General features: G+C 52.0%; 7 protein-coding genes across 8 annotated transcripts; 3 read left to right on the forward strand and 4 right to left on the reverse strand.

The window, feature by feature from the left end:
• Positions 1–1,795: 1,795 nt before the first annotated feature.
• Positions 1,796–3,331, reverse strand: PV09_04262 (uncharacterized protein). Its single transcript, XM_016357583.1, has 2 exons — positions 2,690–3,331; positions 1,796–2,620 (listed from the first exon to the last, which is right to left on the reverse strand). Coding segments are annotated over exons 1-2 (519 nt in total). The 5' UTR covers positions 2,691–3,331; the 3' UTR covers positions 1,796–2,102.
• Positions 3,332–3,634: 303 nt separating this feature from the next.
• Positions 3,635–4,394, reverse strand: PV09_04263 (uncharacterized protein). Its single transcript, XM_016357584.1, has one exon. It carries the CDS (start codon positions 4,236–4,238, stop codon positions 3,855–3,857), a length of 384 nt encoding a protein of 127 aa, XP_016214376.1. The 5' UTR covers positions 4,239–4,394; the 3' UTR covers positions 3,635–3,854.
• A 496-nt stretch (positions 4,395–4,890) lies between these two features.
• PV09_04264 (uncharacterized protein) lies at positions 4,891–6,111 on the forward strand. The gene has a single exon (XM_016357585.1). It carries the CDS (start codon positions 5,523–5,525, stop codon positions 6,051–6,053), a length of 531 nt encoding a protein of 176 aa, XP_016214377.1. The 5' UTR covers positions 4,891–5,522; the 3' UTR covers positions 6,054–6,111.
• Positions 6,112–6,358: 247 nt separating this feature from the next.
• PV09_04265 (alkaline protease 2) lies at positions 6,359–8,797 on the reverse strand (the record flags this gene model as incomplete). Its single annotated transcript, XM_016357586.1, has 3 exons — positions 6,359–7,094; positions 7,155–8,096; positions 8,229–8,797. Coding segments are annotated over 3 exons (1,769 nt in total), but the record flags the coding sequence as incomplete, so codon positions are not given.
• A 297-nt stretch (positions 8,798–9,094) lies between these two features.
• Positions 9,095–17,406, forward strand: PV09_04266. 2 transcript variants are annotated; one of them, XM_016357587.1, is made up of 2 exons: positions 9,095–17,090; positions 17,141–17,406. In XM_016357587.1, the coding sequence occupies exons 1-2, from the start codon at positions 9,418–9,420 to the stop codon at positions 17,223–17,225; spliced, it is 7,758 nt and encodes a 2,585-aa protein (XP_016214379.1). In that variant the 5' UTR covers positions 9,095–9,417; the 3' UTR covers positions 17,226–17,406. The 2 variants fall into 2 exon arrangements, with proteins under 2 accessions (XP_016214379.1, XP_016214380.1); XM_016357588.1 differs by having other exon boundaries at positions 9,095–17,073.
• A 1,629-nt stretch (positions 17,407–19,035) lies between these two features.
• Positions 19,036–20,716, reverse strand: PV09_04267 (uncharacterized protein). The gene has a single exon (XM_016357589.1). It carries the CDS (start codon positions 19,773–19,775, stop codon positions 19,395–19,397), a length of 381 nt encoding a protein of 126 aa, XP_016214381.1. The 5' UTR covers positions 19,776–20,716; the 3' UTR covers positions 19,036–19,394.
• A 215-nt stretch (positions 20,717–20,931) lies between these two features.
• PV09_04268 (uncharacterized protein) lies at positions 20,932–23,953 on the forward strand. The gene is made up of 2 exons (XM_016357590.1): positions 20,932–23,047; positions 23,098–23,953. Exons 1-2 carry the CDS (start codon positions 21,292–21,294, stop codon positions 23,592–23,594), a joined length of 2,253 nt encoding a protein of 750 aa, XP_016214382.1. The 5' UTR covers positions 20,932–21,291; the 3' UTR covers positions 23,595–23,953.
• The last annotated feature ends 8 nt before the right edge of the window (positions 23,954–23,961 follow it).

Consider the following 23,961-nt stretch of genomic DNA (forward strand, 5'->3'; position numbering starts at 1 on the left):
CATTCCAGGCGTTTACACATTGCCTAACAAATGGACACTGCTCTCTCCAATCTCAATTACTGACACAGTGCTCTTCGCATCCTCTAAGCAGATCCGCACGGAATCGATGGCACGTCCCTTCTCTTAGCACACTATCGTAGTTAAGCCAAGAGTCGACATGCGGTCAAGAGCCGTGGTCCGAAAGGCGAATGCACGGTGCAACGAGGAGATAAAAACCAAGTTCGATTCATTCGCGGAAGAAATGCTCGCCCTTGAGCGTAGCATGGTCAATCGTGTCAGCCTGAACAAAACGTTTCGCCTTCGAGAATAAGCTACGGGATAGGAATGACGCCAAAATGCTGATGGTGCACTTTCCTCTCTGAGGCCGAGAGACCAAGGTGAATTCCTGTGTGCAACAAGACGAGGATGGTGTGAATGTCGAGAAATGAATGGTGGGCTATGGGGTGCTTAAGAATATTGAGCCGGCCATGCTCAAGGCATGGATGAAGAAGGTAGACTGAGAACCCTTCGCCGGCGTGGTATTAGTTGGGTAAAACTATTGAAATGGTACAGGTGCGGTGCCATCGTTCCCATAATGACAGTCAAGAGGAGTCACGGAGACTTGACTTGATCTCTTACATTGCGACTCTGGGCTAGATTGTTGGACTTGGATTGCCACCTTGTCTCTATATCTTCTCTGCTGACATGCACACTCAAATGCAGAGCGTGCCACACGATGGAAGTATTATTAACGAAGAGATATAGCACACAAGGATGTAATGATTGGTTTGAAAAGAGACGCAATGCTGTAAGGTTCCTGGGCTAAGAGGATGATATTGTCGAGACAAAGTGTGGCATGAAAGAGATGTAGCCTTCTCTTCCATGACGAGAGCTTACGTCGTCCTCGTCAACGTCGACGTGCATGTCGCGTAAGCAATCGTTTCATTGCCGCATGCGGTTTTTACGATTTTGCAATGACGACCTGGCTCACGCGCTGTGCATCCCACACCATCTGTTTCAATATAGGCCATTGTCCACTGTCCAAATGACCACCTAGAGCGCATGATTCCGGAAAACCGGGATATTGTTTCCCCTTCCCCATTTCTTCCCGTCTGTTCTCAGAGGACGCCGAGAACTAAAATAATAATTTTTTTTTTTTTTTTTTTTTTTAAAAAAAGGGCCTCGAGTGGGTTTTCCATTTACCCACCACGCCCGTAAAGCAAAACGGCATCAGCGTTGCGCGTTTCCACTGGGCAGATCCACAACTCCACCCACCTCGCCCTAAATATAGCAACGAGCGACTGCGTCCGGGAAGGGCAGGGCAAGGGGGGGGGGGGAGGGTAAAAACCCCAGCAAACGTTTGCGTCACTCGCCACTCTTGTCGACAAGCTTCAGTAGCCGCGCTTGTACGTACGCACCTATCTGATCCGGAAGGACAGCAAGCATCGCCGGCGTTGCCATAAGAGGAGAGGGGAGAGAGGGGAGGGGGGAGGGGAGGGTCGCGGGGAGGAGGAAAAAGAGGGGAGACGTGGCGATTTCGTCAGGGACACGGGTTGCGCCGCACGCTGTTTCGAGGTAGCGAGTACGGGGTGTGGATGAGCCTAAAGTCTCGCAAACTGCCTCAGCTGAGGGTTTGGCAACCGTGAAATGATATTTGGGACCCTTCAAAGCACTAGGCCGTGGTAATGATGAATTGGGGATGTTTCTGAAATTTCCACAGGGCTGGGCAGGCTTATCTTCGCCTTTTTTTTAATTTATTTTTTTTTTCCTTTTTGTTTTAGTAGACGTCGCGGACGCATTACGTCCACGAAATTGGCTGTGGTTTACGTCAACAAGACTGGACTCTTTGCGAGTCTGCCACAGGTTGGTAGTCTAAATCCTGGGCGAAGCGGCAAATTTGTGTGACGCAGAGGCACAAAAGAGATGCAGCGACGTGAATCCTTTTAAAATTCTTTTCGCGTCTCGGTAGAGGAAGAATGGCGACTTCTGGCTGTGCTGAACGGGATAGGAGAGGCAGGAATTCAGTTTGTTTCATATGATTGTGTAATTTCAATTCATTGACTCGAGCTTTCTCAACCGCGTGCATGAAAATCCAAGTTAACAAGCGCGTAGCTCAATCTAGGCTAAAAGGCGGAAGCAACCGCAGCAGCATCAGCAGCAACAAAAATGGTGCTAGGTACAATGTTTTTCCAAGAAGAGCTGCAACTCACATCCGTCAAAGACCCTCCACATCCAAATGGGTAGTCAGAACATGTTTGCGCAACGAACTTCCGTAGGGTATCAAGTTGTAGATTAAAGTAAAAAGAAAATTTGCGTGGCCCAATTTCGTCCGCGTAGTAAAAGCCAGAATAAATGGTCATGATCAAGAATCGAGGAAGCCACTGTCCGATATCCTGCCACTCGTCGCTTTCGCTCGGCGTCCTCGACCGTGGGAAATTCAGATGTAAAACAAAACCGGATATGGTACACGAAAAGATGAGAGCGTGTGCGCAGTAATCTGGTGCCTTTTTTTTCCTTGGTCCGGCCGTGGAAAAAGACGTTCGTGTGCGTTCTAAAGGGTCAACAGGCGAGTGTGCGCTCATGACGACGTGGAGCTGCTGGTGCTCTGTCGCTTCAGCGACTTTTGCGATTTGAATATCCACTGCGAATGAAAGTCAGGATCGGCTTACGCATTGAGGTGCAGAAAAAAAGAGGGGGGAGGTTCCCATACTTCTGAGGAGTGGCGACCGTACACCATCTGTTCCCAGTCGCTGTTCGTGGACGATCTGTTTGTGCTGGTGGTGCTGGTGGTGCTGGTCGACGAGGTGCGATGTGCGGCTGGAGCCATTGCTGGTCGCTTCGGCAAATGCTGGGCTGGCTGTTGCTGAGGCTGTTGCATCTTGACGGCCGTGGCCTGCTCCGACGATCGCGACGGCGCAGGGCTCCGGCTTCTTGAGCGTCCGCGGACGCGGTCTGTAATTGCGCCGAAGAACGCGCGGGTGGCAGATGAATGGCTCCCCGAAGACATTGTCGGCGTGCGTGGTGGACAATGGCTGGAATGGTGGATGCCTGGGCTCGTTTTTGACGCAGAGACGCTGTGGTCGAATGTGGACAAAGCTCTCAATTGAGCTGAAAGGAGCTCTCAAGGCAAGAAATGATGTATAGTCGGAGAAGATGGACGGCTTGAGGGAGGAGGGGGGGAGAGGCAGAGAGGAAGCCGAAGCCAAGTATATATATATAATTTGGTGGCTTCACGGCCGTGGACGAGGTGGAAGGGCGATGCGGCTCCGTATTCTTACCAGGAAAGAAAAGGTGAAGATGGCCCGTCGACCCCTCGTGGGAGAGTCAACAGATCCTCGCCTGTTTTCTACCTGGTGCGCGCCGTCCAGCACGCATTTTCCGGTGAGATGAAGCCACAACCCCTGGCCCTTCATTCCAATCCATGCAGGCCAGCGGTCAGTCCTACCAGCTTGCCGAGCGGGATGGCCAATGACACACCGAAGACATCTTCTAGCGTTGGCCAAGGACGTTCGATAGGGCAGAAGGCAAGTCCCGCCTGTGGGCCACCTCACCGCAGAGGATGGTCCTGCACCACCGAGTCGACAGCCCTTCTACTGTGCTGTGCAGCTCCCGCATCACCAGCAGCGAGCAGCAGTGCTCCACGGCACCCGCTGTACGGTTCCCGGTCTCTCAGGCAGTGAGGATGCACACGTCGAAGCAACGGACCAAATGCTCTCCTCCTTCGCAAACGGCGCCCTCCGACTCTGCACACTCTGTCCGTCTGGTCCAAGTGCGTGGTGTGCTTCCGCAAGCTACCAACCGCAAAGAGGGGGGGCATACGCAGTCTTCCATTTAGTGAGCCAATAAGTCGTGCGCGTGTTGGTGAGCATGCCTTGCTATCGTGGGCTCGTCACTGGTCGTCCAGTCCTCCGCGTGCATGCCGTACAGAACGTCTGAGTGTCTGGATCTTTCTTGTCGGCGTGCCCTATGCACAACCAGGGGTGTGGCTTTTGTTCGTCGTTCCTTTTTGTGAGCGATCCTCGTAGCACCGTAGGCGACACCGACGCCGAACGTGCGCATCCTAATCCCGCTGCAGCACGCGGGTGAGACGAGCGTGCATCGCTTTTTTTTCCGCTTGCTCCCACCAGATGATCCCGCAAACGTGGTTGCTGACTGCGCTTTGTGGTCGGTGAACGGTGCTTGATCTGCTGTCGATGCTGTTTCATCGCTCTGTCAACCACCGAAACCTGGCTGACTGACCGCGCTCTCGTACCATCCATCTCACCGTGCCCCAGCACTCTCAGTCGACCGGCTGCCAAAGGTTGTGACGTCGTGAGGCGAGCCTGTTCCTCTCTTGGCCATTACTAACCACGGACCTCCGTATGACTGTTTCCTTGCCCCATGTCGCTGGCGCTCCGTCAGAAGGGGACGCGCCAACGCTAGGCAGCCGCATTATCAGGTCCCCGTAGCAGCAGTCCACGCCTGTTCGTCCTGCGCTGTTCTGTCCCACTGCTGCTGCGGACTCGCAAACAAGCACGCGCAATATCGCTCAACAATCCAAAATGGCTTTCCATCTTTTGGTCGCCAATTGGGAGACTACTGCACGTCCATGGTCGACGTACAGGTCGGGCAGTCTAGGCTGGCGCGAGGAGCCGTTCGCTCGACAGAGATGATCAGTCAATCGTCTCTTGCACACGAAACAAGGCCCAGTTCCTAGCAACGTGTTTCGCGCAGCCCAGAGATGGCCGGCTTCGCGGGTTTGTCATATGCTTCGTCGCATCGACAAATCAACCCAGCGTGCTTAGGCGATTCCTCCGCGCCCCGCACACACTCCGTTGCTTAGTGCTATCTCCGTATCACCACATGTCCCCCCATCGTGTTTCTTAAATGGCGTGAGTGCAAAGTCCTTTGCTCACGCTGTTTTCAAAACGTCTTGTGCATTTCTTTGCTATATCTCTCCAAGTCTTCCGCCGTCTCTCTGACCTTCCTGCTGCGAGCCCGTGCAATCAGAAAATCAACGAAAATACCATCATCCGGGTCAACTTTGTTGGTGCCTTCTGACGTATCCTTTCTCCACCCCGCCATCCCCGAGTTTCCGAAGCCGCAACACCGAAAGTCCGACCGTGTGCAATCCTCCCGTGCTGTTGCTTCAGCCTGGTCTGCGGCCTCCTTCTACCTCACGCACAAAAGTTCGGCCCCGTGAAACTTAGCACCGTAGACCGACGCGTGTAGAATTGTCTCCTCTGCCAGTGCGAACCGGAGATACGCTGTCTGCGGCTTGTGTGCGTTACATGTAAAGAAGAACAAGAAAGCAGCGAAGAATCTTGAAACAGATTCAAACAGACAGCTCACACATATTGCCCACAAATACGTACCCACTCGCCAATTAAGCTTTGCCAAACACAAATCAGAGCAAGGACGCAGATCACAAGAAGGCCCTATTGAGCTGAGGACGCAACTTTCTCAAGTTTATACCAGAGTGTTCTGTAAACCGTCGCCGACAAAGACACTTGATTGCTCCATAGACTGCACCGCTACGCCCACGCATCAGCACAACGCATTCCATGGAATTCTCCACGGATTTCCTCGGAATCGACAGCATGTACAATTACGGCTCCACACCGCGGCCCTCCCGCCGTGAGAGCTCGTCCTCGACTACGTCCACCTCCTCAATGGAAAGCATCCGCGGGCCGCTAAAGCAATACGCCGCCTCTTCAAGATCGCAGCCGCACAAACGAACATCCTCATCGGCAAAGTCTTACTCGCCAACGCCACTGCCAACGACGAGAATGCCTTCGTCATCCTCATCATCATCATCGTCGTCGTCGTCGTCGTCGTCGCCGTCGCCGTCGTCCGCCCAGCTCAGGAAGGCAAAGCGCTCCGACCTCGGCCTCGAGATCGACAGAGGCGCCGCCGCCGCGTTCGCTTCGGCCAGGACCCGGCCCTCCGTCAGGCACGAGGACACGGGCTCCAGGTCGAGCACCAGCGCCCCGATTCCGATCCCGGCGCGGAAGCCCGTCGTCAAGCTCAGGCGGGACGTGGGAATGCGTCAGGCCATGGACCTGGCCGGCTTCGCGGCCTACATGAACTCGTGAGCCTCTCTTCGCCACGGGACCCAACTCGCCCGTTCCCTTTCATTTTCTTACCCCCCCCCCCCCCCCCCCCCCCCTTTTTTTTTTTTACTTAGTCGAACTCGAAGCGTGTACTGTTAGCCGGTGCGTAGGAGTCGGATACGGGTTGCTTTGGTGTTTTGGTATCATTCTTCTCCTTCCCCTTTCCTGAACGGATGGGGCATGACCACACGTGCATGGAACGAAAGCGGACTCTTTCATCATGGCTTGCTTTTCTCTTAGATAGGAATTGGACACGCAACGCTGGGCTGGAAACCGGCTATTTTCTACTTTAAGATGACTCAATTAAAAATTCCATGCGCGGGCAACTTGATGTCTACAAAGTGATTGACGTTACACGCATACGCATGGGGCACTTCTTCTAGATCGTTGTCTTGCATTTCCATATCCGAGCCTTCGGGCCGGAGAAAACTGGCTAAATGCTTAGATATGTATATACACGAAGCTTTCCTCGATCAAAGCAACGTGGTTAGACAGACGGACGTTTCGAGTTCTGACACTAGGAAAAAAAAGCACAATTCGAAAAGATGCGCGACCCATCATTCCGACGCCGTTATGAGATCCCAATGCGCACACAAGCATTCCAAGATACAGACGATAAGAGTCGCCGCAGCGAACAGTACTGTGAGACGAAATAGCCAGAAAATGCGATCGAACACTACATGACCACTGTTCAGAATTGCTCGTCAGACGTACTTGATCAAAAAAGCTGATCTGGAAGGGATAGATAAAGCAAGTGTGCTTGCTTCAGTTCATCTCTGCGAAGAACTCGCGCAGCTCCTCCTCGACGAAATCCTCAATCTCGTCAGTCAGCTTCTCGATCTTGGCCGCAAGCTTGCTACCGGCCTTGCTCATCTTCTTGCCGGCGTGTTCAAGAGCCTCCTCCAGCTCCGTCTCGGTAGGGAGTTGGATGTGAATCTTCTCCTCTTGAGCGCGTGCCTTGTAAGAGCCCTTCCGGATGATGTCAGAATAGTTGGAGGCTCCACCACCATTCCATGCAAGGATCTATATTACTCGTCAGTTCCATGTCAAAGTTGACGCATCCACACAGGGTTTAAAACTTACGTTCTTGGTGTCACTTGGAACATCGGAAAGTGCGCCCTCAGTGGCAATGGAGATAAGGTTGGCCTTGAGTTTCTGGGGTGTGATATCAGCGACAGCATAAGCAGAGTCCTTTGCTGGCTGTAGTGAGAGCATGTAAGCGAGCAGACCGGCGATGTGTGGCGAAGCCATGGATGTACCCGAAATCGTGTTCACGGCGTACTTGCTGCCAATCCAAGTGGACAAGATGTTCAAGCCGGGAGCAAAGATGTCGTTGCACTTGCCATAGTTGGAGAAGTAAGCACGTTCATCGGCGAGGGTAGAAGCACCGACAGTGATAGCCTTCTCAGCGGCGGCAGGAGAGTAGTTGCACGAATCTGCGTTGTCGTTGCCAGCAGCGACAGCGAAGTGAATACCAGCATCGACCGCAGCATTGACGGCCATGTCTAGAGTAGGAGACTTGCCACCGCCCAAACTCATGTTTGCAGCAGAGCCCTTGAAGCCTTTGGCCTTGCCACTTTTCGCCGCGGCCATCTTGGCAGAGTGTGACTCAGCGGCGTACTCGACACCCTTAACAACGTCGGACATCGTTCCGGAGCCGTTGGAGCGGAGCACTTTGACGGCGATAATGTTTGCCTTCTTGGCAACACCATACTTCTTGCCAGCAACAGTTCCGGAGCAGTGGGTGCCATGTCCATTGCCATCTTCGTCAGCATCATTGGCGGGGATAGTTTTGCCCCAGGTAGCACGTCCCTCAAAGTCAACGTGGTCTACATTGGTGCCGGTGTCGATAACGTAGACATCAACTCCTTCGCCACCATTGGCCGAGTACAGGTACTTGTTAAATGTGCCGAAGGAGAGTGTGTCACGGTGGGAGATACGAGCAAGACCCCACGGAGCGTTCTTCTCCGTTTCGTAGTCTTCGGAAAGCGTATGAACTTCCTGGTCTTGTTCGATGTATTCAACCTGTCACAATTATCGTTAGCTGTTATTTTAGCAATCCAAGCAGATATCATCGTGTTGGTTGCTATGGACCCCGGACGATTGCGTGACCCAGAACCGGGATGTAGTGATAGGGTAAATGCGGGCCAAACTCACGTCAGGATGTCTCCGCAGCTGTTCGAGGACAGCGTCATCGAAATGACCAGAATAGCCCAAGAAGCTGCCGGCAATATTGTATGTGTGCTTCATGCCGGTCATTACATCGTCAACGAAAGGAATCTGCGAACGCTTGCGGAGCTCAAGCTTCCGTGACTCCGTCTGGACGTGCAGGTCATTCACCCACGCATGATGAGCGGCGGCTTCATGCTCCTTCACATGGTCCTTAAACTTGACGATATATGTGTTGGGGATGTGTTTTGCGTTAACCGACTGAAGGAGTGGTGCTTCGGGTATGGACCCGGTATTGAAGATGGGTGACGCAGCAGCGCCGATGGCGAGACCTAGCAAAGCGCCGGCCTTCATGGTGGAGTGAATGAACAAAGAAGAAGAGAGATGAGCGAAGAACGATGACAATAAGTCCTGCTGATGAACACCAGAATGCTCAAGCCAGAGGACAAAAGTGTTGAGGAGAAAGGGAAGAGAAGAGGCAAGAGGACGGCTGCGGATGTGGTGTGGATAGATAGGCTGCGTCAGATCTGGGGTCGGCGCTCGTGACTGCGACATTGATAAGGGCGCTGCCTTGCCAACGAGACAAGCCGGAGGCTGGTTAGGGTACGGCGTGACCCAGTCATGATGGCGGCTAAGCCGCTTGTGGTTGGATCATATTTGTGCTGAGCCACGCAAGGGCCCGCAAGGCTACCATGTCGCTCATTGAGAGCGAGAACGCACAGAGGCTTGAGACTGCAACGGTAGCGCGTCGTGTTCTGCGGTGGACAAGAGACGACGACGGCGGACGCGACAGCGAGGACGGCCAGATCTATTTTTTTTTTCTCTTTACATGAACAGGCAGGCGCGACCTTTGCCTCAAGGGAAGATTAGCGACTTCGCTGCTTCCTTTCTTTTTGGATCCCTCGCACCTGCCTCGTGCCGCCAATAGCAGGCCTCAGCAGGCTCAGCTTTGAGCCTCGAGTCCACCGCACCTTCCGTCTGCGTCAGCGTCGCGAGCGCGCAGGCAATAGCTTTCGCAGGCGTTCCGCGGACTCTCCACACTAATACACGGCAGTGACCTTTTCGAATCCTTTCTCTAACACGCCGACGCCGCAAGTGCAACCCTTCATGATACAGACATGATCTCCCCGCATAACACGCTGAAATCATCCTTCTTCGGCGACGGCGGAGGTCAACAATGGCAGAAGATCCACTCGCAGCGGACTTGAATGCTGCTGTGGAGAGCATAGAAGCTCTGCTGGCGGTGACTGCTCCACAACCAATCAGTAACGATAGAATCCAGAGTCTTTGCATCCAATTACGCCATATACAGCAGGCTTTGATCGAACGGGCAGGCACCGAAGGCGACTCTATAAATCACGCCAGAAACACGTTTAGGCATGTTAATGGCTTCGAGGTACTGCTGCGTGTCCTTCGCAGTGTGTCTGGCTACTACGATGCGGAAAAGTTGTCTCAGGATGAGCGCGCGGAATTTTTCGAATTGCTGAAGACTGTCTTCAATGTGCTGTCTGAGGGGCTAGGCGAACACTCCGGTAACAGGAGATATTTTGCCAAGAGAGTGGAAGATGGCGGCTGGAGGGCGTTGGAGCAAGCGTTGATAAGCAGCGGTCTGGCCGGTTCGAGCGATGATGCTAGCACTGGCATGAGCCAATTATTCGGGCTACTCGTGTCCTTCGCGCTGGCCGATGATACTTTTCAGTCTATTTTCAAGAACTATGGCATGGCTCAAACAAGTGGCTTCAAGGCAGAATCCACACCGGACGACATAACGAAAGAGGTGAAGAAAATGTTCACTGGCAACGAGTTGCTTCGAAACTCTGAGATTGTGCCCACTATCTTCAGCTTCTGGCAGCTGTTCCTCGCGTCTTCAGATTCCTCGAGCAATTCCAGCCTGTCCGCGGCTGTGATCTCAGCTCTGGATATAATTAGCGGCATATCCGTCAGAAACTGCGTCAAAATGCATGAGGCTGGTCTATTGGGAATGCTGCTTCCTTACTGTTTAGACGATAGCACTCACGTGCAACCTGCCGCAAGACCACTCATCTTACAGCTATGCCAAAACCTGATCAAATACGGCGTTGGTAGCCTCGATGATGCCTCTCTTCTATACAAGCAAGCCCAACGCTCAGATGTGGCTGCTCAATTCTTGCTCGACGCCCTGCACCACTCGCGTCCTCAATTCATACAGTTCGATCTGTCGCTACATGGCTATTGCTCTGTCGAGCTACCTACGCTCGGTCGTATATTCCCACCTCCAAACACCGGTTACACGATCAGCACATGGGTTTGTGTTGACGAATTTGATGACAGCTGTCATACAACCCTATTTGGTGCATACGATCATACGCAAACATCATTCATTCTCTTATATCTCGAAAAGGATTCTCATCATCTTATTCTTCAGACATCAGTGACGGCGAACCGACCCAGTGTGCGCTTTAAGAGCGTTCATTTTAACAAGCATGAGTGGTATCACATCGCGCTTGTTCACGAGCGGCCTCGCTTCAAGGGCAGCTCATCAGCACATCTTTACGTTAACGGAAGATATGTCGAAAAACAGAAAGTGCTTTGGCCATCACCACCCCCAACTTCGGCCGATCCAAGCGGCGCTCCACGTGTGGCAGCTGTCCAGGCATTTTTAGGGACACCTCAGAACCTCGCACCACGCATCGGCAGGAATGTGTGGCACTCAAAATGGTCAATGGCCTCATTTCATCTCATTTACATGGCACTCAACGATGACATTATCGCTGTCTACAGGCATCTTGGTCCTCGATATTCTGGTAATTATCAGGATATGCTAGCCTCCTTCATGACGTACAAAGAATCCGCGGCTATGAATCGCCAGAATGAAAATATGCATCCTGGCAACGAAGAAGGCAGTGACATGAGCAAGATGACACGTCAGAAGGCCAGCAATATGGTTCCAGAGTCTGCTTTCGCACTCTCCTTTTCCCCGATGTGGGTTCTTGACAACGAAGATGCGAATAATGTTAATGAGACACGTCTAAACGAGTCATTGAGTCGAGACGCCAGCAAAATGCTAAAACGACTGATTCGAGCTTGTGGTCAAGCTGTCATGCTAAACGCCGCAATACCTAGTATCAATGCCGCATTAACCCACCCACACGGTGTCGCAATCCTCACAGGAGAACCTGTAGTATCTGTCCCTCAATCCCTAGACGAGACCAGCTGGCGTCTTGCTGGAAGCGCAGCAACGGGTCTAAAACTCGTTGAGCTAGCTAATACCAAGGATTCTGTGCTGAGAGCCACAGAAATACTCTTCTCCTCACTTTCTAGCAGCTGGCGCAATAGCGAAGCAATAGAACGTGATGGGTACCAGGTTCTTGCAGGAATTCTTCGTGAGAAACTTGGAATGAGCTCAATTTTCGGAGACAATGGCGTTGCACCACGTGCTCGCATCACCGCCGTTGATGTGGGCGATCGCGAGGAACTAGCACTAGAGCTGCTAAGGCTTATTTTGCGGTTTGTGGGCTATAACGAGCGTGAACCGAAAAAGTCACTCATGATCAATCCATTGGCATACAGAGTCTTGCTTATCGACTTCGACACGTGGCGTCGCGCGCCAATAGCAACCCAGAAGATCTACTACGGGCAATTTCTGCACTTCGCATCGAGTGACTGCATGTATCATCGCTTCAACGTCAAGAGACTCATTAGAATGCGCATGGTGAAGCAGCTTCTCAACGCTCTAAAAGGTGAATCCTTCAGCAAAGACGTCTTTCCTGATTTCCTGGAGGCGTTTACAGCGCTATTGCAGTGCAATGTGACCGGCGATAATTTGAGGAGCTTGGCATTGTTCGTAACATATGCGTTCCAAGATAGTAGAGCATTTCCGAATCGATCATTTTCGCGAGGCGCGAGGGATAACCGTTCGAGTCCTCTCCACACCTTACAAAGCTCAGCGCATTCCACCCCTCGGAGCACAAGTCCAGGCACTAATAATGGTATTCCAATGAATGCAGTAACGCCATATGAAGTGGGTGTGAAGGTTTTGGAAGTCATGACTGATCTACTCTGCTCCTCCTCAGACACAGAGAACATCATGAAATTTGCTAAGACAGTTTCGAATCGGTGGTTGCAGTTCCAACTCGACGAACGTGATGACGAGCGAGTAATTGTTCTCACCACTAGGCTTCTCTTTCGCGTGCTTGTCATTCAGGGTCCTGAGTACACGAAACGATATGCCGAGAAATATGGGGGATTTACCATTTTAAAACACAAGCTCAAATTTTGGTGGAACACACCTGCGTTGTGGACATTGTGTTTCGCATTGATGTTCCGCATAGACCCGGCGCTTATCAGTCTGGATCAAGATTTCAATTTGTTTACGTTGATGGACATCTTCTCGCGTAGCCAATTACAGGTTGCGAATCCAGAGGTCATGATCGTGATTACTGGCATGCTGGAGTACGGCTTACACGAACTCATTCAAAAAGGCTACTCCGCACCTCAAGACGGAAGTGATATGGGCACGGGGAAGAGCGATTCGAGGTTCTCTGTTGTCAGGGAACGCTCAATGTCGCTTAATGTTGATAAATTCTCCAGGGCAAGCAGTAGAAGCTCATTGCAGAGACTTGCTGGCGATGCTGAAGTTCTCAACACAGTCATCAACTTCATGCGTGATTTATACACCGAATCTCCTGCTTTCAAGGAATGGGCAGCGACATCCACATATCTGCAGCAGCTTCTCTTCGTGCTATATCCTGTTATTGTAACGGCCGACAAAGTCTCTGCTGAGACGGAGTTGCAGTCACGTGGTGGAACGCTGACATTCGAGGGCAAAGAAGTGGTTATGAGGCCCCATCTTACATCGGAGAACCTACGACCGCCATCTGTCCGAACGACGAACGTAGATCCCCCACCTAGCCCGACAAGTCAACGCAGTATGCCGTTCCGTCGGGCATCCAGCTTCGTACTCATCAGTACGGATAAGGAGACTCTTGAGGCAGGTGGAAAGCACGCTAGGTTTAATGCTGTAATATCTCCTTCCAGCTCCGCACCTGTTGAGCTAAGAGTATCCAACGGTGTCGCCGAAGGTCTTTTGAAGGTCATAACAAACGTGCTTCTCGACCAGATCCTTAGGCGCAAAGATTTCAATGGTTTCGGCCTATTCCTCAAAGTGCCTCCTGGTTTTCAAGAACACCAAGCGTACTTTGAAAGCTTTGTGCTCAAAGAGGTAATGACCTCGCTGACCACCGAACTGCGCATGAATTACAAGGACTGGCCGAAGGAACCACGTATCATTACAAATTTGAGCCGGTACGCATCGCACATGGCCGAGGCGCTCTTTGAAGGCTGGTTCATTGGCGCACTGAGCGCTGAGCCACTGTTAGAATTTGTAGGGCAGGTACTCGAGCATCTGCAGAGGCCTGATATTAGATGTCTAAAGTCTGTGCGACTGTGCGACGCGAGCGTCCATACTCTGCAGCGTGTGTGCATGCGCATCATGCTCTACCAACTCTCGTCCGTGAACGAAGTTGTAGACGAGAAAGGCGCGTTGGCTTTCATGAAAAAGATGACTTTCTGGCAACCCGTCATACTTGCTTCGGAAGAGACCCTTCCGATGTTCTTGAGACTTGTGTTCTACCTGCTTTATGTCAAGTATTGCAGCCCTATTACTTCGGTCCGTATTGCAGCTCTCGATTTCTGGCGCTCGCTTCTGGTTCAGAAACCGCACGAGGCGTCTAGGGTGCTTACAGAGGCTTTGCATGGAGAGCATAAGCATCTTGGGCACAATTTCATGAATCTTGCTGAGCTCGATAACGATGCCTTCATGGTGTGGACGGACACGTTTAAGGGTGAGCTGGATGCTATGTTCACAGGTTCTTTAGCTAAGGACTGGGAGAACTTCGTGGCAGATCAGAATAAGGAGACGGAAAAAACCGCTGAGGGGCGTATTAGCAAGCGTCGTGAAAAACTCAAGATGTGGCGAGATGAAGAACTCAAAGCAGAGGCGACGATTCGAGAACACGACAATGCAGGCGGTAATTGGAGGAGAAATATTTACGTTTCCGAGAGACTGAAACATCAACGCGCGCTACAGGACCAGCAGGACAATCTGACATATACAAGTGCTACACTCAATAGATTCGACCAAGTGCTCAAAGGGCCCTGTTCCTTATATGAAAAAGAGCAGCCTCCGAAGTGGAGGCTTGATGAGACTGAAGGAGAACATAGGATGAGATTAAGGGTTGTGCCAGATCGATTGACAAGAGAAGACTACCAACCGAAAAGAAAGGCCAGTAGTTCGCTACCAAAGAAACAAGCTTCGCTGAAGCTGGATACGAATGTTTCAATACCCAGTACGAAGGATCTTGTTGGACCTACGCCGGCAGTAACCTCGATCCCGAATAGCATTTTGGAGCCTGGTCGGCAACGAGCTGGGAGCGCGAGCAATAGTCCAAGCACGATGGGACCTGCCGGCGCTGGTGAAGAAGACTATGAAGTTATCGAGGATCCAAAGCAAGATGAGGATGGCTTCGAGGACAAGAATCGCCGAGTCATGCGCGCCTTAGAGAGAGGAGACCAAATCCAGCATTTATTCAATGTATCAAGAATTATTGCTTTGGAAGCCTGCGAAGGATTGCTCATCTTTGGAAAGCAATGTTTATACCTCATTGATAATTTCTTGCAGCGAGCAGACGGAGAAGTCATTCGAGTCTGGCAGGCCACAGCTGAAGAGCGTGATCCGTACTTGCAGCTTCTACCCGATCAGGATGCAAAGAAAGGGAAACTTAGACAGAGTATTACGGACCAGACCAGCCGGCATTGGCGGTGGTCTGACGTAATGGTTGTCTCGAAGAGAAGTTTCCTGCTGCGCGATGTAGCGCTTGAGTTGTTCTTCACCGACGGACGAAGTTATCTGCTCACTGCACGGTCAAAGGAGGAACGTGATGCTTTGTATAAAAAGCTTACAGAACGAGCGCCACACTTAGTATCATCGTCGGTGCCCCCATTCCCCGAGGACGCATGGCGACTAGACTCATGGCGCCATCCAGAAGAGATGTCGCAAGGGTTCCTAGCCAAACTTACTAATTCAGGCCCGAGGGCCGCAACAAAGCAATGGCAGAGCGGCGAAATGTCAAATTTTCACTACTTGATGCTGTTGAATACCATGGCTGGACGTAGCTTCAATGACTTGACCCAATATCCGGTTTTCCCATGGGTCTTAGCCGATTATACTAGCGAGGAGCTGGATTTGAGTAATCCGAAAACATTCAGGGATCTCTCAAAACCCATGGGTTGTCAAACTCCTGGAACTGATGTGCAGGCACGCGAGCGTTACTTGGCGCTCAAAGATATCGGCGGCGACATTGGTCCATATCATTTCAGCACACATTACTCTAGCGCAACAACAGTCTCGAGTTATCTAATCCGGCTTCAACCCTTTGTTCAAGCCTACGTTGCCGTGCAAGGCGGTAAATTTGATGTTGCAGATCGGATGTTTGGGTCTATTCGTGGAGCCTGGGAAGGCGCTTCTGGAATTAACGCACAAGATGTTCGTGAGCTAACCCCAGAGTTCTTCTACTTACCTGAGTTTTTGGTCAACCATAACAAATATTCATTTGGCACTACTGCAAGTGGACACGAGCTGAATCATGTTGAACTTCCACCATGGGCAAAGGGATCCCCTGAGATATTCATCGCGAAGCATAGGGAGGCGCTGGAAAGTCCTATTGTTAGTATGCACCTACACAAATGGATCGATCTTATCTTCGGGTATAAGCAAACGGGCCAAGCGGCAATTGATGCACTGAATTTGTTTCATCCATACAGCTACGCCGGCGCACGAAATCTTGATGAAGTTGAAGACGCGGATACGAGGAAGAGTATGGCGAACATCATCCATTCATTCGGCCAGACACCGACGCAACTTTTCACAAAGCCGCATCCTTCACGAGATGAGCTTGCACACCCATTCGTTGGGTTAGACACATCGGCAGACTTGCTCAAGGGCCCTAGTGGGATACTCCAAATTCCGGAAAAAGTAGCGCATATGTCCGAGAAGCAAGGAAAGCTGCACGTATCCGGACCATTTAGGCTACACATCCCACCAAACTATGACAAGTTCATTGATTGGGGCTTTGTAGATGGCAGTTTGCGCTTCTTTTCAGATGACGGCAAGAAACTTCTTGCTATGTTTGAGCACCTGCACATTGGTCAAGTATCTACTGCCCTCTTTGCTGACAGCAGAACACTTATCACCGCTGGCTCGGACTGTGTGGTATCTATCTGGAATGTGGAGTATCCGTCGAGGAGCGTCAATCTAGTTCTTCGCACCTCGCTCTTTGGGCATCGGCGCCCAGTCACGGCACTCACGAGCTCAAATCGCTTCATGACCCTTCTATCGAGTGATACGAGCGGTCGTGTACTGATGTGGGATCTCAATCGCAACGATTTTGTTCGAGAGATTGAGAAATCTGGCACAGAGGTACGAATGGCACGTATTAGCAATGAAACTGGCGATATTCTACTTGCTCGAGGCCGTAATGTCAAGGTTACTTCGCTGAATGGGGTAGAGCTCCTTGAACAGCAAGTTTGTGTAGAGCCTGAAGATGAAGTAATGTCCATTGCCTGGGTCAATGCTCGAAGGCATGAGTGGCTGGATAAATGCCTATTCCTCACTGGCCATCGTCTTGGTTATGTCAAAATTTGGGAGAAAGTCGTCACTCGAGATGGTAAATGGGCAATAGTGCTCGTCAGAAGCCTAGATGCGGGACTTCCGAACAGAGAGATGACCAGAGTGCCTATTACGAGCGTGCTGATTATGAGGGGCACAGTATATGCGGGTGATGACGCTGGGAGAGTGGTGAGTTTTGGAAGATTGTTGTACCCCTGACAGCATTACGTGCAGCAAGTTGCTGATATCAGTGCAGTTCTCGTGGAGGTGCTCAGACGAGTAGTAAGGACGACGACGGCTGGTCCGACAGGGCATCTGTCTTTACGATAGGAAGAAAGTGAGGGATCAACAAATGGACGCGTTCATCATTTGAACTTTGGATGAGCATCGTGGCGTTGGAAGCGTTTGAAAAAGGATTATTTATTCAAAGATTCCTGCACTATAGAAACAGCATTAACGACTCTAGACATTAACATTTTCAGTTTAGCTATATTGCTATTCCTCCATATATTCATGTAGCTGTTTATTCCTAAAACGGGAGTTGACGAAGACGAGGTCGTGTTTCTCGGCCTCAGATTTACCTGTTGATCTCCCATCCTTTTGAAGCATCGCGGCCATGACAAATCACACGATTTGGACGAATATTTGGACTGTAGAGAAGCCATAGAGGTGAGATCGACCAAGCAATCCTTCATGTGTTACCGCCCAGATGACAAATTCTGCTTGCATCAGCACGGTGGGTCGAGGCAGGAATGTGAGAGCTAGCAGCGAAACACATGGTCGATTAAATGCCATGTACGGTAAAATCAACTCCTAAAACAAGAAATTGAAAAATCTAGGCGCATCGTACAGAATTTCCTCGTCATCAGCCTCTTGGATTGTCAAGGCCACGTCAACGCCGCAGCTTTTCGTATCCTCCAAAAGGATAAGGCAAAGCACAAACGGCATCAACAAAGCGTACGGGCTGAGCTACATGAGACGGCGCGAAGATGTTCCGTCCAATGAATGAGATTCTTTACGCGGCTTTTGCAGTCCTTCTTACAGGAACAGCCTCGCAATGACAGCCTGGGCAGATCGACATTTCCAAGGCTGGGCGCCGAGCGTGACAGTGCTGAGATCCCGCACGGCTGGTGGATCGAACGGAGGTGTAGCTCTCCTTATTTTTCTTGATAAAGTTTCACCGCCGTCTTGTGCGGGGGGTCATCTTGATCAATGCTTCTAGCCTTGCCGTGGAGAGGGCAGATTTACAGGACGAGAGGCTGATTTGCCATCTTGGAGAGAAATGCCGAGGAAGAGGGAGCCTCATTTTCGAGAGCCCCTAGTTCCATTCGTTCGGACGCGCGGTCTCAGCAGTCAGTACGGAAAGAATGTAAGTGTCGTTGTGGCGGTGGAGACTGGGAGAAGCCATTACAGTTTACTCTTTGCATTTTCTCCCATGGGTTTCTGAAGTCTAGCAGATTGGCCGTGCGACCATCTCAGGTATGTCGTGCCGATTCAAGAAGGTGTCACATGGTAGGCAATGCTGTGGTCGTCAAATGGATGAACTCAGACCTCTCCGAGTGTCTGTGTGATCTTGAACGGTCTGGGCAGACGCGTACACACTCTCTCTATCACCATACGACTCTGTGCATCACCGTGCATATCACAAGACGTTTTCAGAACGCCATAAGCATGTGGGCGATCATGTCCCGAGCTAAGCTGACGAGAGACGGTGAAGTCGCGGCAAAAAAAGGGATGGATTTACAGCTTATCTGTTGATTCTTTAATGTCAGAGCGAGACAGGACGTGAAAGAAGAATTAGACAAATCTATCGAAAACCAAGAGGAGCGCTATTTCTCGGCCACGTTTTGTGGTGGTTGTGAATGTTGTTGCAAGACTCGAAGATTACGGTAGACGGGCCGCACGGTGACTGCAGGTGAAAGCTTGTTGAGAATTAGCCTTTCGCCATCAAGTGTGGGGTGGCTGCACTGTGAATTCGCTTCATTCTTTGGAGCGGAGAGGCAGATCCAGATACGAAAGACGTCGTGTGAAGGCTTTACTGGCTGATGGGCTTAGATGGGCCATGGGCACGGCCTTTTCTTCACCGCTGTACATGCACGGCATGCTGCTTCAAACCAACAGAGCTTCCAGGAAAGGAAGTGCTCGTTTGCAGCCATGTCGCAGCGCTGATTTTTTTTTCTTCTATTTCTTCTCTTCAAGATAGCTCCTCTTACTAGATTCTCTGGCGTCCTTTCCGCAGGCGATTGCTGCGCACTATGGAAGACTCTCAAGCCCTGGCATCAGAAATGGAACAAAGCGCACCCCACACAGGACCTGCACGCACGGCTGGGCCGACGCCTCCTTACTGGCAAAGGCGCAATGACAATGACAGAGTACGAGCTTGGCGGTCGGTACCGTCTGCCGTCGCGTCCTCTGGAGGAGATTATTGAGCAGACTTACAAGTAGATCAATAGTCGCCTGGTGGCCGTGAGCTGTCTGTGCGAGGTTGGCGCACCAAGTCAGGGGAGATGTCACTCAACGGACGATGGGCTGAGATGTGCACTAAGTGACCACAAGCACCCAATTGACGGACTTGCATATTTGTGCTTGTAAAGATTCGAACAAGGCTGTGGGCTGCGTGAGCTCGTGCTCTCTGGATGGCCCGAGTTTAGTTCTAAGCAGAGCGCCAAGCAGCACCTGTTGGATTGCAGGGCCAAATTGAGAGCTGCAATTGCCAAGTACCAGCAGGTCACGACAGTGCTTAGCCAAGAAGTCTCGCGTCGTCGTCCGCAAATGATCGCTGGCTCCCTTGGGGGCGTCTGACGTTCTTCTCGTAGCTCTCGTTCGCAGTAGCACACGGTCGACCTGAGCTGAGAATGGCGACGTGATGCGACTTGCATGCGAGGCCTCATGGCGATGACGAATTCTGCGTTTGATCGTTGGCAAACTGTAGCATTTGAAGATCGTATCCCACGCTCTGTACACCTGATACTAATTATGCCGGGGTGAGATGCAGGTGCTAAGGCGTTCGACGACTGCCCTTGCGTCGTGCGGATGCGAACGGCGTATCTCAACAATGATTCCAAGCTGCCCGCGATACACTCCCGTTGTCGCCTTCCCGGGCCGATGGCAGCGATTGTGTAGCCAACCACAGTGAGCTGGCTAAGATCATGCCCAGCTCTTGGGGGCGCAAATCAGTGCCGTTTTGTGCAGTGGCGAAGAATCCGAGAGACCTTCTGGAAGAGACGCCGCCCAGGATTTGGCTTCGAATCCCACGCCCAGCTGCAAGGTCGTTTTTGTCGAGCATCGGGAGATGTTGGGTCCAGACAGAGTCATACCTTGTCGGCTTTCGTATGGCGCGCAGCAACAGTGCTGCCATTCTGCACGGTAGGGCTGTAGTTTTACAGAGCTTACTTGAGCCAGAAACATTGGTCGAGTCTTGATGCCGGCACAGCACGGCCTGGGCGGCGGCTTGACCGTTTCAAAAGTGTATTGAAATTGCTCTCTTTCTATTTGAGCAGGTCGATCCGTTCCTGTGCTGCGGATCCGTCTTCAAAACGGCGGAAATGTACATCGATACCAGAAATGCCGTCCCGAATGACTGTACTCGGGGGTGCCCCCGTAGACGAACAAGACCCGTTTTTTATTTTTATTTTTGATCTCAGACGTTCACGATCTGCGAGAGGCACTCGTACGGTATCGAATGGCCACGGAGGCACGAAAGCAGCGTCTCGTTTGTTGCAAGCGTGGATGCCAACGGCTATTGCGTCGAGTGGGGTGCATGATGCGATATCGAGCACGACGCAAAGCTACAAAGGACGGCGCCGCGCGCGACGAGCTGTCAGTCCACGGCCGTTGGCCAGCCATTGCTGAATAGGTTTGCTAAGCCCATACTTTTCGAGAGATTTTCTGGATTCCGGGTTGAGTGTCGGTCGGAACAGCCAGACAATCGATCGCAGCGGACGATCTTTACCGTCCAACATTGCCAGCCCGTCCGCCGGCGGCCTGCTCTGGGCATTCCGTTTCTTAGGTCGTATTATATGAGCGCCGATTCCCCACTGCCAGATCTGCTGCTCGTGCCCCGAGACTTTTGAACGTAGATTCTTCGGCTGCATATTTCCTCTGAAGTCCACCTGGACCGCCGAATGCGTGGCTGCGTGCCCTCGTCCTTGCCCATCGTCGAGTCCCCAGCATTCCCACCGGTTTGCAGACCGAGCCCAGCGCCGCCGTCCTCTCCGCCGCTTTGTCGACAACTACCCGTCCCGCTCGGTGGGCATGGTCGTTGGCGTTGCGGAGCAGTCTTGTTCCTTTGTTAAACTGAATCGCAGCGTTTGCGCGGCAGCTGCGTGACATTGCTGCTTGTGGTGCAGCAGTCCTGTGCCGGCTTCACAGTGCGCGGCCGCTGGCATACACGCCGGCCACTGGAAGATGGCTTCGGCCGTACAGCGTCCTACCATCCCTCTGCGGACGCCGCCGCCCCCTCCGCCACCGTTGTCTCCGCCGAGTCTGAACACCTCTGTCCGTGCAACGGTCAAGTGGTCGGGCGTGAAGGAGACAAGCCCTGTCGGGCGTCCCCCGCGCAACCCAGGCGCGGTTAGATCTATGCTTGACATCGATGTACCTGCTGCACCGACGGCCGCGCCAGAGGAGACGCACAGCAACGATGGAAGCGAAGAACCTCACGAGGCTCTAACGCCGGTCACTCTTGGAGGCGGTCCGCGCTTTCAACATGTCGATCCAGATGTCGCAAGCACAGAGGCAGCCGATTTTCCCAAGCCACTGCCACTGGCAGCTCCCACATCGTCGCAAGCGCCATCTTCGAATCCCACCCGCACCGAACACGTCGCGACACCTCCCTCGAAACGGGTCTCAGACGGTCGACTTCCAGCGGCGCGTAATGGAAGTAGTTCAGTCTCGAAGGGTCAAACTCTCGAAGGCACAGGCCCGCCCTCACCCAAGAGCGCAACGCGCCCGTCTCTGATGAACAAAGCGAAGAGTTTCTTGAAGAAATCAAACCCAAAATTGGATAGCCTGATCGACCAGTACGCGCCGAAAGCCAAAGCTCAAGCAGAGAGCCCGCCTTCTCCGAGCCGCGCTGCAACGAGCACGTTGGAAACGAAAGTGTTCACCCTCTCAACTCGCTCGCCTCGCACATCTCGCACGAACTCACCACCAAGCCCAGGCACGCCCAGCAGCTCCATCGGCGAGATTGCAGTAGAGGTGAACGACGATCGGTTGACAAAGGCCAGGACATCGAGCTCAACAACAAACTTGAACAGGCCGCACCCTCCGAGATCACGCATAACGTGGGGCACTTCCTTTACAAATGACGGCTTGCAGGTGCCGCTTTCGCAGCGCAAGCGCTCCGCCAGTACGGAGCAGATGCATCAGATCCGCAAGCCAAACCAAGGAATCGAAGAAGACGAAGAGGAAGAACACTTTGACGCGCCGCTGCAAGCTACATTTTCTACTCGTGCTGGCGAAGGAGTGGGCCTGAAAGCGAGGCGTCTTAGTCTTACGCTGCCGGATGATTTCGTTGTTCTCACCAAGAGCCTAGAGAAGGAGTACAAGAGCACGACGGTTTTCCACTCAAAGGGTACGCTAGTGGGCAAGGGAGCGACTGCGAAAGTTACAACCATGTGCAGACGAGACGGCCCTAAGGACGAGCTGTATGCCGTGAAAGAGTTTAGATCGCGGGAAAAGGACGAAACGGACCACGAATGGTCGCAAAAGATCAAGTCTGAGTACACGCTTGCCAACAGTGTCAACCACCCCAACATTGTCCGTACTTTTGACCTGTGCATCGACAAGCACAATCGCTATAATCACGTCATGGAGTTCTGTCCGATCGAGCTATTTACCATAGCAGAGAAGGGCTTGTTCAAGACTTATTACGACGAGAAAGCGAAGCTATGCTTTTTCAAACAGATCCTGCGTGCTGTGGCGTATCTGCACGATAACGGGATCGCTCATCGTGACATCAAGATGGAGAACATCCTGATGACTGCGGACGGCAATCTCAAACTTACGGATTTTGGGGTCTCGGAAGTCTTCTGCGGCGAGCATCCCGGAGCGAGATCATCTGGCGGTCGGTGCGGTCAGAACATGGGCGAGAAGAGGCTATGTCCTCCAGGCATTTGCGGCAGTCTTCCTTTCCTCTCGCCAGAGGTGATTGCCAAAGATGGTGAGTGAATGCGAGACAAACATAACCCTGCATACCTAAACACTCGTCAGTCTACTACGACCCCTCGAAGCTCGACGTCTGGTCGTGCGGGGTGCTCTGGATGTGCTTTGCCTTCTCCGGCAACCTGTGGCAGGTACCGGACCGGAAGAATCCAAACTATGAGACCTTCATGAACGGGTGGGACAAATGGATAGCTGAGCATCCTGATTCTACGCCGAACGAGGAGATTGGATACCCGAAATGCGGCAAGTTTATGGCATACATTGGACCCGTGTCCATCAAGAAGCTCATCCTGAAGATGATGCACCCGGATCCCAATCAACGCATTACGATCCAAGAGGCATTGAATTGCCCGGTCATCAAAAGCGCCGAGTGTTGCTCACCGGAAAGCTACGAGGATGTGACTTACTCAATTGACGTGTCCAAGAAGGCAAACGTGAGATCCTCGATCAAACAGTTCAAGCATAACCATCTTCCACCGCGCGCTGAGAACAAGGTCGCCAAGGCGTTCTCCCACCGTTTTGACATGGGCGACGGCTATTCATGAGAAAACCATCATCAACGGGACAATGGAACTATTGTCCCTTGCCATTATTTTTCCCCTTCACGTTATAGGGTGCATGGGCGTCTCTTGGAACGTCCGAAGGGCTTGGGCTTCCTAGTATTTCCACACCCTGTTTTTTTTTAGCCATCCAGTTGCAATCATCACCTATATAAAATACTTCGTCTAGATGAGCTGCTATGTCACTGCTCGACGAAGGACATTTTTCCTCCCTCGGCGATGGAATCGTTACCGGGCTAGAATTTCCCCTCACGTGGGTTCTGTAGATAGAAGCAGGGAGAGACTCATCCCCTGATGCTTGCACTCCGACGAAATGACATCAAAGCCGTTTTGCATTCTCAAAAGTCGCGCA

Source organism: Verruconis gallopava (assembly GCF_000836295.1).
Source record: "Verruconis gallopava strain CBS 43764 unplaced genomic scaffold supercont1.12, whole genome shotgun sequence".
Classification (NCBI taxonomy): Eukaryota; Fungi; Ascomycota; class Dothideomycetes; order Venturiales; family Sympoventuriaceae; genus Verruconis; species Verruconis gallopava.